The 13596-nt window shown below is 37.9% G+C and overlaps 1 protein-coding gene across 2 annotated transcripts in view; it reads left to right on the top strand.

Annotated features, from left to right (window-relative positions):
• MYOF (myoferlin) overlaps positions 1-8853 on the top strand; it is a 70704-nt gene extending 61851 nt beyond the window's left edge. For both annotated transcript variants that reach the window (XM_075717699.1, XM_075717698.1), the window contains 13 exons: positions 194-349; positions 463-554; positions 1923-2093; positions 2626-2774; positions 2995-3134; positions 4122-4210; positions 4296-4391; positions 5012-5153; positions 5466-5565; positions 6474-6667; positions 7697-7806; positions 8152-8299; positions 8773-8853. In XM_075717699.1, coding sequence (XP_075573814.1) covers positions 194-349; positions 463-554; positions 1923-2093; positions 2626-2774; positions 2995-3134; positions 4122-4210; positions 4296-4391; positions 5012-5153; positions 5466-5565; positions 6474-6667; positions 7697-7806; positions 8152-8299; positions 8773-8808 — 1623 coding nt within the window. In that variant the 3' untranslated portion in view covers positions 8809-8853. The remainder of the gene's footprint in view (positions 1-193; positions 350-462; positions 555-1922; positions 2094-2625; positions 2775-2994; positions 3135-4121; positions 4211-4295; positions 4392-5011; positions 5154-5465; positions 5566-6473; positions 6668-7696; positions 7807-8151; positions 8300-8772) is intronic.
• The last annotated feature ends 4743 nt before the right edge of the window (positions 8854-13596 follow it).

The raw sequence follows: 13596 nt of genomic DNA, 5'->3' as shown, positions 1-13596 counted from the left end.
TTGCCTTTGTAGTGAGTCTTATCCAAAACACACTAAAGTAAAACAAAAGACTTCTAAGTGACTGTGGATCAGGCTATAATTTTGCTACTCCTATATAAAACAGAGTGTGTATGTGTAGGATAAATAAGAAAAAACAAACCTAGCAGAGTGACTTTTCTACATTTATCCTGACTGAGTCTTTATTATTTTTTAGGGATCCTTTAAAATCTATGCATTACCTGATGATCCCACTATTCCAGCTCCTCCTCGCCAGTTCCGTGAGCTACCAGACAGTGGTCCTCAGGAGTGTATTGTGCGAATTTATATTGTTCGAGCTTTGCAGCTTCAACCCCAGGATAATAATGGGCTGGTGAGACTTTTTGCTTTTAGAATGACTGTGAGCTAACTCTGCTGTAGTATATTTTTTAAAAAGTTAGTCTTGATAACTATTTCTTAACAATATTTTTTTCTTATTTTAAATAGTGTGATCCTTATATAAAAATATCCCTAAGTAAAAAAGTAATTGAAGACAGAGATAATTATGTGCCTAATACTCTCAACCCGATTTTTGGCAGGTAACAAACTTTTTTGCATTTTCAGTGTATTGTATTTTATTGTATTTTTTTGTTTTCCTATTTTTTAAGATAAACCATTATTTGAAATATCCAATGCTCTATTCCTAGTTATATACTGATGGTTAATTGTGAGTAAAGTTGCATAAGGCATTTCCCTTTGAAATCATTGGACCACACAGGTGTTTGGCTAGTCTATAGATTTTCTGTATCACATGGGTAGATTGCACAAAGTCAAACAATGTGTATATGTTAAAACCGCCCTGTGTTATGCATACAAGAATAACAAAATATGCTTCTAGAATATGGGAAAAGTTTTAACTCTGAAAACTACTTGGATGTCACAATGAGTAATCAGCTTAACATGTATTCCCAGTACACTGGTCTTTCCTTCCAAGGCTAATGGTATCTTTGAAATATATGAATAGAAAAATACTAATTAGGAACAGAGAGGTTACATCATCTTTATAACTACTAATGAATTCTGGGTCTGATTCGGTGTCCGGAGTTAGAAGAGGATTTACATTAGAAAGTTAGGAGAGGAGGACTAGAAGGATCATAAAGAGTTTGGAAAGCATACTTTGCAATGACATGCTACAGGATTTCAGTTGTTCAGATTATGCAAAGAAAGAGAGAGCAAAGAGACTTGATTACAGGTGCAAAGTACCTTCAAAATTCCAAGTTTTTCCAGAATGATTCTGGAAGTCAAAGTTTAAAGTTAGACTAGAAATAAAATAAACAAACAAACAAAAGATGCAGAGAATAATTAACCATGGAATACTTTACCTCAAGGGTAATGGATTCAGCAGCAGTAGGAACTATGAGGCTGCACATCTTGAAAGTAAATTCAGAGAATTAATTGGAGAAAACTCTATATTTTGTTTTGTGTAGGATGGCTAGATGACAGAATAATCCCTTCTAGTCATAGAAGCTAAACATTTGGACCATATTTTTTAAGGTTCCAACTGTGTATTCTGGTAAAAAAATTTAAAATTTCTAATCATACAGAAACTATGGATTGAACAACTATCCATTTTACAGAGTGGCTGGCAGAACCACTGTTTCTTTCTTGGTCCCAATTCAAGCTGCTGCAGAGAAAACATCTAAGTAATACATTGTGCAGAAAGGAAGGATGTAATATCCATAGGAGTACAAACAGAATTATTAATAAGCGCAAATAGAAATAGGAGCATGAGTGGTAACTACTGCTACATTTATCAGCATTGGAAGCATCCCTTTAATATCTTTAAAGGCTATTGCTCAAAAATAAACTAAAAAGTGGATTTTTAAGGGTGGGGGTTTTTTTTAAGTTTAAAAATAAAAAGTATTGCTCAAAGAGCAATAGTGTTAACCGGACATTTTTGTGTTTAGAATGTATGAACTCAGCTGCTTCTTGCCTCAAGAAAAGGATCTGAAAATTTCAGTCTATGACTATGACACATTGACTCGTGATGAAAAAGTGGGTGAAACCATAATTGATCTTGAGAACAGATTCCTTTCTCGTTATGGATCTCACTGCGGCATCCCACAGCAGTATTGCATGTAAGTAATTTTGTCTATTGAAAATTTGTATTTGTTAGATCTACTACCCAGTCTCTGTAAAAAGTCTGGGCTTCCTTCATCTTAATTATATGGTTAAAAAACAATGCTATGGCTTCTCATGGGTGTTTGTTGTGCTCACTCTATCATCTGAATTCCAAGTTAAGCTGCAAAGTCTTCAGAAGAGCCTTGGCTGAAAACCATGATGTCAAACATTTTAATATTCTCTTTATATGGTAATGTGTGTTATTTCTGTCCAGAAAACACACACGTAACAGAATTTTCTGACCTACTCATGGAAATAAATGTGAAAGCATCTATTAGTGTAAATTATTTTGATATGTAAAGAAAAAAGCACTCTCTCTTGAAGGTAATTGAGCTGGTACAAAATTATGTCACTGTATCAAACTCGAGGCCTCAATCTAGGCAGTTACAGTGCTGCCCTTTCTGAATTAGTTTAATACATTTTACATGATGTGTAAATGCCCTGAATGATGAATAATTTTAGGATGTGTTTCTGTTGCTTTCCTAAAAGTTCAGGTGTGAATACCTGGCGTGATCAACTAAAACCAACCCAGTTATTGCAAAATGTAGCCAGGTTTAAAGGCTATGCTCCTCCTGTCCTCTCTGAGAACGGTAGAAAGATTAACTACGGGGGACGAGACTATACTTTGGAGGAAGCTGGTGAGCTTGTTCACTTATTTTATATTTATGTCTTAAATTCATATTGATACAAATATAAAAAATTTCAGTTATTTATGGAAAATTAGAAAAAATCTTTGAATTTTAATGCTGAGCACAGTTTTCTACTCAATTTTAAATAGCTGGGTTTAAATTTTTTAAAATTTCAAATGTAAATTCTGGTTCATGAGCCCCTGTTCTTTTTCCATTTCTTTTATTTCAGAAGCTAACAAAATTTTGCACCAGCATCTTGGTCCTGCTGAAGAGCGGCTAGCCCTTCATATCCTCAGAACCCAGGGTTTGGTACCCGAACATGTGGAGACGAGGACCTTATATAGCACCTTCCAGCCCAACATCTCCCAGGTACTACGAACCGGTTTTCTTCTGGTTTCTTGAATGCAGAAATGGAGCATTCCTGCATTTATATCATGTTGTCAATAGAGTGGTATCACTCAGGGGGAAGAGGGCTACGAATTAATATTACTTGGCTGAGAAACTAAAGCAGGTTAGTCTAGAAGCATAACAAAATGCAGTTATGTTTTGCCATGACGACCCCCAAATGACACCTTAAATGCTGACAGAGTGGAAATTGGGAAAGATTTATTTATTACTTTGTTACTGAAATAAACTGGAATATGTGTTTAATACCTCACCAACAATAAAGGAGACAGTCCGGCTCAAGAGATTCGTAGCTACGTTCAACAAGTGAGACCAAACTTATCATTTCTCTACAAGGTCCAGAGGTGCTAGTTTAAACATGAATTCTTATATTGGACCTCTCTGTTAGAGAGGAACAAAGGCTAACATTTGTTTTCTACCATTTAGTAACTCACCAGTGGTTGTTTTTTTAAGTTTCTGCAGCAACCAGAAAACTTACCTGCAAAAATAAAGCGGCTTGCATTTGAAATAGAGTATAGAATCTGCAGTGGTTGCCTTACTTCAGAGTCCAGTTAAGGGGGCTGATCATCTACACTGGGCAGGTCACCAGCTGCAAACTAGCAGCCACATGTCTAACACTGTACTTAATACCACCTCTGACAGAACAGAAACTTGGACCTACAGAATGAGAACTGTTTAGGCACCTAACTTGCACTGAATTTGCTAGGAATTAACGTCCCTACCGTCTTCCAAATTCTTGGCATCGTTCATTTGAAGAACCTTATATAACATGATGGATTGGGCTTGCTCCTATCTGAAGTCTGTAGAAGTTCTGACATTGGTAACATGAGTGAGCTCTGCTCTGTGGCTAAAATTAGTACTAAGCGTGTCAATAAGCAGTTCCGTGGAATTAACCATGACAAAGCCTGTGTGCAACAAACAATCCCTCATCCATCTTCTCCACTGCTACAGGGAAGGCTCCAGATGTGGGTTGATGTTTTCCCCAAAAGCTTAGGACCTCCAGGCCCTCCCTTCAACATCACTCCCCGAAAAGCCAAGAAGTGAGTATCTGTATATACTACATACCATCTGGCAGGCCTGACAAAGGCAATTCAATTCTTTTTCCCCAAACATCTTCTCTCTTAGGTATATCTTGCGGGTGATTGTCTGGAACACCAAAGATGTCCTTCTGGATGAAAAGAGCATCACAGGGGAAGAAATGAGTGACATTTACGTGAAGGGGTAGGAGCACCCTGTTATGTAACACTTACAAATGAATGATGTTCAGAATGTCCTGGGAATGCCTACACTGTGGATTCCAAAGATTATTTGGTTCAGCCAAGTTAATGCGCACTACAGCCTCTGAAATACTGCTAACCTCAGAGAAGTATAGAAATACTATGAGATAAAATATGACCAGTTAATGTGCAGTGGAGGATCGCAGAAGTTCAGCTCTTGAGATGGGAAGCAACTGAAAAGATAGTGAGTTAGCTTTGGTGCTGCATAACCTGAAATCTTTCTTTTTACGTTTCCTAGTCTTACTGTAAATAATTCAATAGATATCAGAGAAATATACTACTAGGCTATTGATCTAATTTATCCTTAAAAAAGAAGTAAAAAAGCCCCACCAACAACTCACCACTGGTACAGTACTGGTCTTAGCAGATCAGAAATTCAGTTCAGATGTTTCTATTTACAGTGCCAAATTGGAACCAAACTGAGAAAGGGTGTGAAAGACTCTCCAACCTTCTATGAGCAACTCTTACAGCTTGTTTGCAACTACTTAATGACATGGTTACAGTACAAATAAGCACCAGTGTAGTCCCACTGCAAACACCAGGCACATCTCTCTGTATTTTCAGATGGATGCCTGGTAATGAAGAAAATAAGCAGAAAACTGATGTTCATTACCGATCATTGGATGGTGAAGGGAACTTTAACTGGAGATTTGTTTTTCCTTTTGACTATCTCCCAGCGGAGCAACTCTGTGTAGTTTCCAAAAAGGTAAGTATTTCTAAAGATATCAATACTTAGAATACAGATTGTAATTAGTCTGATAGTTTTGTACCTACATATTGAAACAGACAGTTTGGCTCAGTTCTGCATACTTTTCTCAAACTGCTATTCAGATTCAATTTTGCCTTTGAGCTAGGAACAACACACTGGCAACAACAGCAGTCTCCTCTTAGCAAGGGCAAGATTAGATCCTTAATACTTCCACCAACCACAGAATTCACAAGTACTAACAGACTGCAGCTTTGAATTTTCGTAAGTAATTTTAAAAAGGGGCTTGGGTTTCGTTTTTTAAAATTTTAGGAACATTTTTGGAGTCTTGACCAGACAGAATTCAGAATCCCACCCAAACTGATCATTCAAATATGGGATAATGACAAGTTCTCCTTGGATGACTATCTGGGTAAGACTTCTAAGAAAAGAATTATTCTTGTCTCAAAGTAAGAGATTAAAACCAAACAATTTTAAATTATCGCATAAGGATTGTGTTTACAAAGTGAGCCACTGAGCATGCAAATACACTCCTGCTTTCCTGCACAGTACAGGGTTACTTGTCTTCATGAATGAATGAGTGAATATTCACTCAGTAAGGGCCTACTTGCAGGTAAACCAAGATACTTTTCATTCAGGTAAGCCCAATCACAAAGTCCATGAAATGATAATGGTCATGAAAACTTACTTTGCTTCTTTCTTTAAGTAAAATTATTTAAAACAAGAGTACTTCAATCTAAGTAAGAGTACTGACATAAGGCTGTAATTTAGCTTAAGCAATCTACCTCAGACCTTTATTAATCCCTACTTTTTGTAGAGATACTGCTCTGCAGAAGATTCTCTGCCCTGTATTAAGACAGCTCCAAAGTCTTTAGCTTACAAGCTAACCATAGAGGCCTCAAAATCTGAAAACAAATAATTGATTTATAACCATCATTAAAGTTAGCTAAATTATGTATTTAACTATCAGAAATTACATTAGTATTACATTGCTGTATTTGGTTGTCTTCTGCTTAGGGGTGTGGGGAAAAACACCCTCTATTAAAAATCAAGTGATCTTGCATTAAAAAAAGGGGGAGGAGAGCTTGCTAAGTCCAGTTTAACACCAGCACTTTCAACACCAGCAAGATGGGCTTAAACACAGGCTGATGTGTCCCACTTCCCTGCCTCACCACATCCTTAGACAAACAAGAATGTAATGTGTAGGTTGATTGTTTTTCCTGTATAACATGTTTAGAGATAGGAAACATTGATGTTGAACCACTGTGCTCTATGGTTGGTTGTGTATGCAGTGTTTGGGTTTTTTTATCCATCTCCTAGGCTTTGTGGAACTTGATTTACACAAAACAATCATTCCAGCAAAAGCTCCAGAGAAATGCAATATAGACATGATTCCAGAATACAAGGCAGACGGTTCTCAGAAGGCTCCCAGGACCGCCTCTCTCTTTGAACAGAAATCCATGAAAGGATGGTGGCCATGTTATGTTGAAAAGGATGGCTCCCGTATTTTAGCGGTATGATTATTACTCCTTTAAAAAGTACTTAAAAGATGCTCACCTTGCTTTTCAAATTATAAAGACAGACTGTAAAGAGTCCCCTGCTTAGCTGTTAGATTTCAGTGGATAGACGGAGGAGTAAATAGAACATTCCACGCACAAGTTCAGGAATTTTGCTCCATCAACAATTTTTTGTTTCAAAGTATGAGTTTAACACGTAAATTTGTTTATTCTGTTTAACTTGAAGGACTCTGGCACCAGGTTGAGTCATGTTATCTCGCCAAAGCAGCCAATAGAGTTATTGGGTGAATGAATTTATCACATCACTGCTTAGGAAAAACACAAGACATCCTAAATGCATTAAAGACTAAAGAAAATAGTTTAAAAATCCAAAGCATTTTTGTGCACATCAAGTATAATTTATATACTGAGAACCCAGACTAGCTTCATGATTATGAAGGGCAATCAGAAGACAAAAGCATTTTAACCTGTTCTATGAAGAATATAAATGCATATTTATCACTTGCTAGAGTATTAAGCCTTTCAAGTATATCTGCTGCTTCCTTCTGATGTTTTTGCCTTTAAACTTTATTACTGGAATTTAGTAAATGAAGAAAAATATTCAGAAACATCTATCAGCCATAGCAATATAAAAAATGAGATGCTTGGTCATTTGGAAAAGATGCAGTCCTTGGGTTGTTCTTGAAAGAAGAGAAGGATTGGTTTTTGTTTTGCTCTTGAAAGAAGAGAAGAACTGGTTTTGTGTTGCTAAATTGGAAAAAAACAATGTATAGCTTAAAACAGAACTACAAATGAATTAGCAGAACCATTTTATGTACTGTGATTTTTTTATTTTCTATTTGTCATTCTCTGATACTGTGATGTGACACTGTCATAGTGCAGAAATAATTATATTTTGGGAAGGAAATGGGAAACACACAGATGCACACAATATACTGATCCCAAACTCTGCTGTATAAGTACCAAGCAAGTACTATTAGTGCTGTTTCAATAAGATGCTTGTCTCATGCTACATGTTTTCTGAAGGGTAAAGTTGAAATGACATTGGAAGTTGTCAATGAAAAAGAAGCTGAGGAAAGGCCAGCTGGTAAAGGAAGAGATGAACCCAACATGAACCCCAAACTAGATCTACCAAAGTAAGATCTTTTTCCCTTGCTAGCTTGAGAAATATATAATATCTAGCTACTATGATGTTCTTGACAAAATCTGCATGCAGTAAAGGATCTACTAGACATCCAATTACCCTTTGCAAAACTTCATTTGTAAAAGCCAGTCTTGTTTCCTTCTGCAAGCATTAGGGTAAAATGCAAGGTGGTATTCAGTATTAATGGCACACGTTTACTGAAACTGCTATCTTACATTACAAAACTATCTGTGTTTTCCCAGCCTCCAAACCACAGTGTTTTAATGTGTTATATTCTCATGCTTAAGTATTCCCTGTTTTTATAGTATGAGTAATATTTGTTTCTTTCAAAATGCAGCCGACCAGATACTTCCTTCCTTTGGTTTACAAATCCCTGCAAGACAATGAAATTTATTGTGTGGCGCAGGTTTAAATGGCTCTTTATAGGCCTTGTCATCTTGCTGATTTTACTCTTGTTTGTTGCAGTACTCCTCTACTCATTGCCGGTAAGAATTTTTAAATGTTGCTGTTCTTCAGCTGTGGTACGAAGCTAGCTTATATATGAGTCATCAGCAGGATACAGTCCTTACTCAGACAAGAGGTTCTGTCAATTCAGTTTTAGCAGGGAGATAGGGATTATATCCTTATAGCTATAAAAAAATTCAACTGATTTTTGTTGAGAAACAATTAAGATTTATGTTATAACTTACCTATTAACTAAAGATGGAGCAAATGAGTGCTTTAGAAGTGTTAATAACCTACACAATTAAAAATAGTTAATAGATGGTCTAGAATCTGGTTTTCCATCTACTTTAATCTGAAATATCTTACTAATTTTTACTGTATTTTAACTGAAATTACCATGCCCTGAATACATTGTGATCCATTTTAATATCTTAAATGTCTTTTACAAAACGATACTGAAGTATTTTGTGTGCATCTTTTTACACCTGTTGTTTCTTCCCTCCTCCCCCAACAGAACTATTTGTCAATGAAGATCGTGAAACCAATTTAAAGAAGAGTTTTTTACCTCGTCTTTTTACATAGTAATGAGGTTTCGCCTCAGGCTGTGGACCAAATTCAGCAAGGCTCTCCATCCTTTTTATCTGCTAGTATTTGGAACTGTAAAATAGATAAGTAAGAATTTAACCAAGGTTAGCCAAGGTTCAAGGGGTCATGACAGGTGTTTTTAAAAAACAAAAGATAAACCCCCTCATGTTCCATGTACTTTTTTTTTATTCCAGTAGTATCTACACATGGTAAAGTTCTGACTTCCTTGCTTTTAAACTAGATTTTTCATAAAAACCACTGAGGAGGCTACCTGCTATCACTATCTCCATTTTTTTTAATGGATACTTCCTTCTGAGAATTCCTTTCTATTGGGCACACTTCGAAACTTTGAATTTTAATTTAATGAAAAACAAGCACTACTTATGTATACCAAAGAAACCTCACAGTGCAATCAAAGAAGGGTTAGACATTGTTTCTAGAAAAGTTTTCAGCATCGTGCTGCTTAAAATTTTTAATTACTGCACTGTAGACTTGACAACGCTATATATGTGTCTTGACAACAGCTGCATGCGCATAGAAACAAATAATATACAGTTTACTTAGTATAATTTACAAATGTTTAAATAAACCTATCCACAAGTAAAATGCAAGTTTCCAGTTTTCTTTATCTATTGCAAAACTACAATGCATTAGGTATTGTATAGTGTCTATCAGAGGATGTAGTGCCACAAATCTGGAGGTTAAGGTATTTTACTGTTATCTTTACAATGAAGAATAAGGAAATAGTTCTGCGCAAAGTTCTAATGAATTTCTTCATTAATTAGAAAATTAATAAAGAAATTAAATTTGTTGAATAGTTTCATTATACTCCTTGTATTTAGAGATGATCTTGAATCAAAACATAAGAGGATACACAACCCAGATTCAACCCTTGTTTTTGAAATATGATCGGCACAGGGGAAGTATTTTATTTAGCCTCATTCTCCTCTCCCTAGGCACAGTAAAATATAATCTGCACTAAAAATCAGGTTATAGTCTGGGATTCCACTTCACTTTTATGGAGGGCCAAAGCAGAAGCATCTCTCTGAACATTCTCTGGTGCTTGAAATGTAGGAAATATGCAGCAGAACCTGAAATCGACATTTTGTATGATTGTCACACTCTTGACTGGATAAAGACTTCAGCTGTCTTTAAAAAGATGGCAAAATTAACTGCAAGAATGAATCAGTCTTGAAAAAATCTCTGTCCTTGTATTTAGTGGCACACTTAATGCTTCCTTATAACACAGCACTGTAAAATAAGCTTGCACTTCTCAGGCAAAATAAGTAAATTATACTGACTTAATTCTGTTGAACAAGCTAGGGTAAAGGTATTACATGAAATAATTTCCAGAATGTGAAGTCCTGTTGGCTAGAGTGGAGCAAGCAGGGGTCATCCTGTCAAAAAGATAACAACGCCTTTATTTTTTAGTTGTTAAGAAACTCTCAAGCATCTTGACCTATCAACAAGAGCTCAGAGCTGGAACTAATCACCATCCAGATGGATTGTCCCTTCACTAATGATGAAACAGCACTCCAGAAATAACTGGCAATTTGCTAATGTTTGATTATCCACTATTAAAATCTGTCTCAATTAATGCCATAAATCTGACAGACAGTAAAAATCACAGCAGCCTTATTTTCATTGTAGGACAAGAAAGTGCGTTGCTTGTAGGGATTGTAATTAGAAAGCATTTAACTTGAAAGAGCATTCCCCAGAAAACAATTGTGAAATGGAGCAGAGATCTGAGCAAGCCTGTTCACCTAGCATTTGAAGAGTGGCAGGTACTGCCCTTCTGAGTTGAGTTCACCCTCTTCCAGATGCCTTTTTGTCCAAGCATGCATAGGCTTGATAGTCACTACAGTTAGGCAATGCCATTAAAAACATAACTGAAGAGTCTGAGAAGCCATTCTATCTCCCAGGCTGCTCCAGTAACAAACAAAAGAAAACACATGTTCACAAGAAAGAAAACGTGATCATTAATATTTACATACAGTGCTAGTCAAAGCTGTAATTCCCTGGTGTAGCTGCTGTGCGTGACTCCAACGTACAATAGCTTTTTGCCTAGTTCAAACAGTTAGCAAAGATTTAGCCTTGTGCAGGGAACAGCTTTACGCTGCTCTTGTTCTGCACTGACTGCTGGGATGATCACTGTGGCCAGGACAGCTCTGTACTGCTCCAGTTGCCAGAAACTGAGGCAAACACCTCTGAGGCCACAGAAAAAAAGGAGAGAATGTAGATGTGTCTGATATCACTCCTCCGTATAACAGGAAATTACTTAACCCCATGAATTTGCTTTGCCTAAACTGATAAGCTGACAAATATTTTGGCCTGTGAGCTGATGGGGCCAGTTCAGCTGCACTCACTCCTGTCATTGAGTCCCAAGTACACAGACTCTGTGCTTCACAGAAAAGATTATCTGAGTCTAAAATGACTTCTCTGTTCTGGGAGAAGAAAATGTTTGATGACCTTACGATCGCTGCACATGCACGTCATTCAAACACAAGATGCTAGCTGGCTGAAACAGCCAGCGAAAGGCTAAAGCTAACCGGAAAGTGCTTTTAACAAAAAATGGCTAAATAAAAGCAGTATGTCAGAGTCCTCCTGTCGCTGACGTCATGTAGGTTCAAACAACAGCAGCTGCACTCTGACACATTCAGGTATCCAAGCAGCATGTGACTGCCTGGCGCTCGCTTGCTTTAGTCACCCCAAACCCTGACTACTGGAATGGGCTGTAGGGCGGTTAACAGCTACTGTCATGTGCTTTAGAAGTAGAGAGATTGTACAAGAAAGAATCATCATGTAGCTCAAGAAGAAAAATTTGCACCTAAACCAGTGTAAAGTGTGGAAAAAAAAAAAAGTGTAAGATAAAGAGGCAGTAAACTCACCAACACCTACACGCTGTTCTTGCATTTCTTTGAACAACCACAAGATGACATCCCAAGTCTCATGTGTTCACAAAGGCCTTCCAGTACTTCTGTTTTGTTCCTATCCTAAATGCATCTCACATACGGAGATGAACAAGATAGATCTGAAATTTAAGGAAAAACGCAGTCCCATCCAAGTCCATTGCTTCTAAGAGTATTTGGAAAGCACAGCTGTTAGCGCCTTTGGGACCTGCCTATTATATACAAACAGAAAGTGACTCCATGTGTGGACCCCACTGACTCCAATGCTGTTGTAAGTAGGATTTCCACTCCATGCCGCTAGATGCTGAAGTATCTGTTTAGCAACTTAAAAGCAGTACCAAAGAGCGAGATGGCAGCATTCAGTGCTGAGTCTCATGTCAGTGCTAGCTCAGCTAGTAAACAGCACTCAGCTTTTTTCCATTGCTCGGTTGTGTGTGCCATGTATGCAGACAGGCTGTCACATGTGCAGACAGGGACCTGAATTAGAAAGACAATTTGCTAACAAAGGAAAACGAGAAAGTTTTTTAAAAAAATTCACATGCAGAAAAGAAATCAGAATACACAGTATGTCTGTCAAGTCTAACCACACTCTGACCACAAAGCTACCCTTCAAAAATGTTTATCTCCTTTGTAACCTTTGCTGTGGCTAAGAGATTAAATCCATTGACAAGTGCAAGATGAGGAACACAGTAGGGGGAAAAAACACCCCATACTTCCCTGAAGCCACCAAAAAATCTCTGAATGCATTATAATTGCTTATGAAAGACTCCAGGGCAGTTCTGTTCCTTTCTCAGACACACAAGATGTCAGGACTAGCAGCAAAAAGCACTGGGGCATTCAGGGCATGGCAGGAGGGGCACAGACTCCCTGAACTGAGCAGTGGGACCGCCAGCCACCTCAAAGGGATCCGCAAGTGCCAGCACAGAGGAGTGAGGCGCTTGCTGAATTCCTTTAGGGGAGCTACCTAGAGTTGGTCGGTGAGAGACAATGAGCCTTCAGCACGTCTTACACGAGTCGAAGCGCACGCCCTGCACCTCACAGCTCAGGGCTGCAGCAGGGCGCCAGCATCCACATGGGTTCTGCAGACCAAACCACCTCCCCTCCATTCCCTTCTGCAACACTACTGCTACCACAACAGCAGTGCTGGGAAGTGGTCCCACCAACACCGCCTCAGTAACGGCACGCCCAGCCAGCCAGCAGGTTTTGGTTTAAACATTTCAGGCAGAGAAGTGAACTGAACCTGCACTTCCAGTGTAATTCCTGTCACTGTTAGGGAATTATTGTAAAACAACAGAAGCCACCATCACCATCATCTTCTAAAAGAAAATGTGGGCGTTCATTACGGAAGCCGGTTGTACTCTCAGACTGCCTACTGCCTCCGGCCCAGGCTTTTGGAGATACTGAAACTTTTGGTCATGATGAAGGTTAGGTGCTGAGCTGCTCAGCTCTAAGAATACACACATACTGCCAGAAAGAAAGAGATGCAGAACTAGGAGTGACTGAAGAGTTTATATAAACCTTAAGTGCCACTTGCTGTTAGGCAGTAATGGAAAAATTACAGATTTGCACCTAAGCACCTGAACTCTCGTCAGTACCTCTTTACACAGCTATGCCCTCTGTTGGGTCTGCCATTGCGAGCAGGTCCATACAAAACAGCAATTAGGAAAAGTAATAAAGTTAGAGGCATCATCAAACAGGGAACAATGAATAAACCAGAATATCTTACCGTGTTGTATCAATCATACTCATCTGATGTTCAAAATTCATATTTGATTTTGCTACAGGTCTCAAAAAAAACCACTTTATAAATGAATAAAGATTTAAATGTGGACAATGAAAGTAAT

This window comes from Pelecanus crispus, chromosome 10 (genome assembly GCF_030463565.1).
Source record: "Pelecanus crispus isolate bPelCri1 chromosome 10, bPelCri1.pri, whole genome shotgun sequence".
Lineage (NCBI taxonomy): Eukaryota > Metazoa > Chordata > Aves > Pelecaniformes > Pelecanidae > Pelecanus > Pelecanus crispus.
This window is presented reverse-complemented; position numbering and strand designations above follow the sequence as displayed.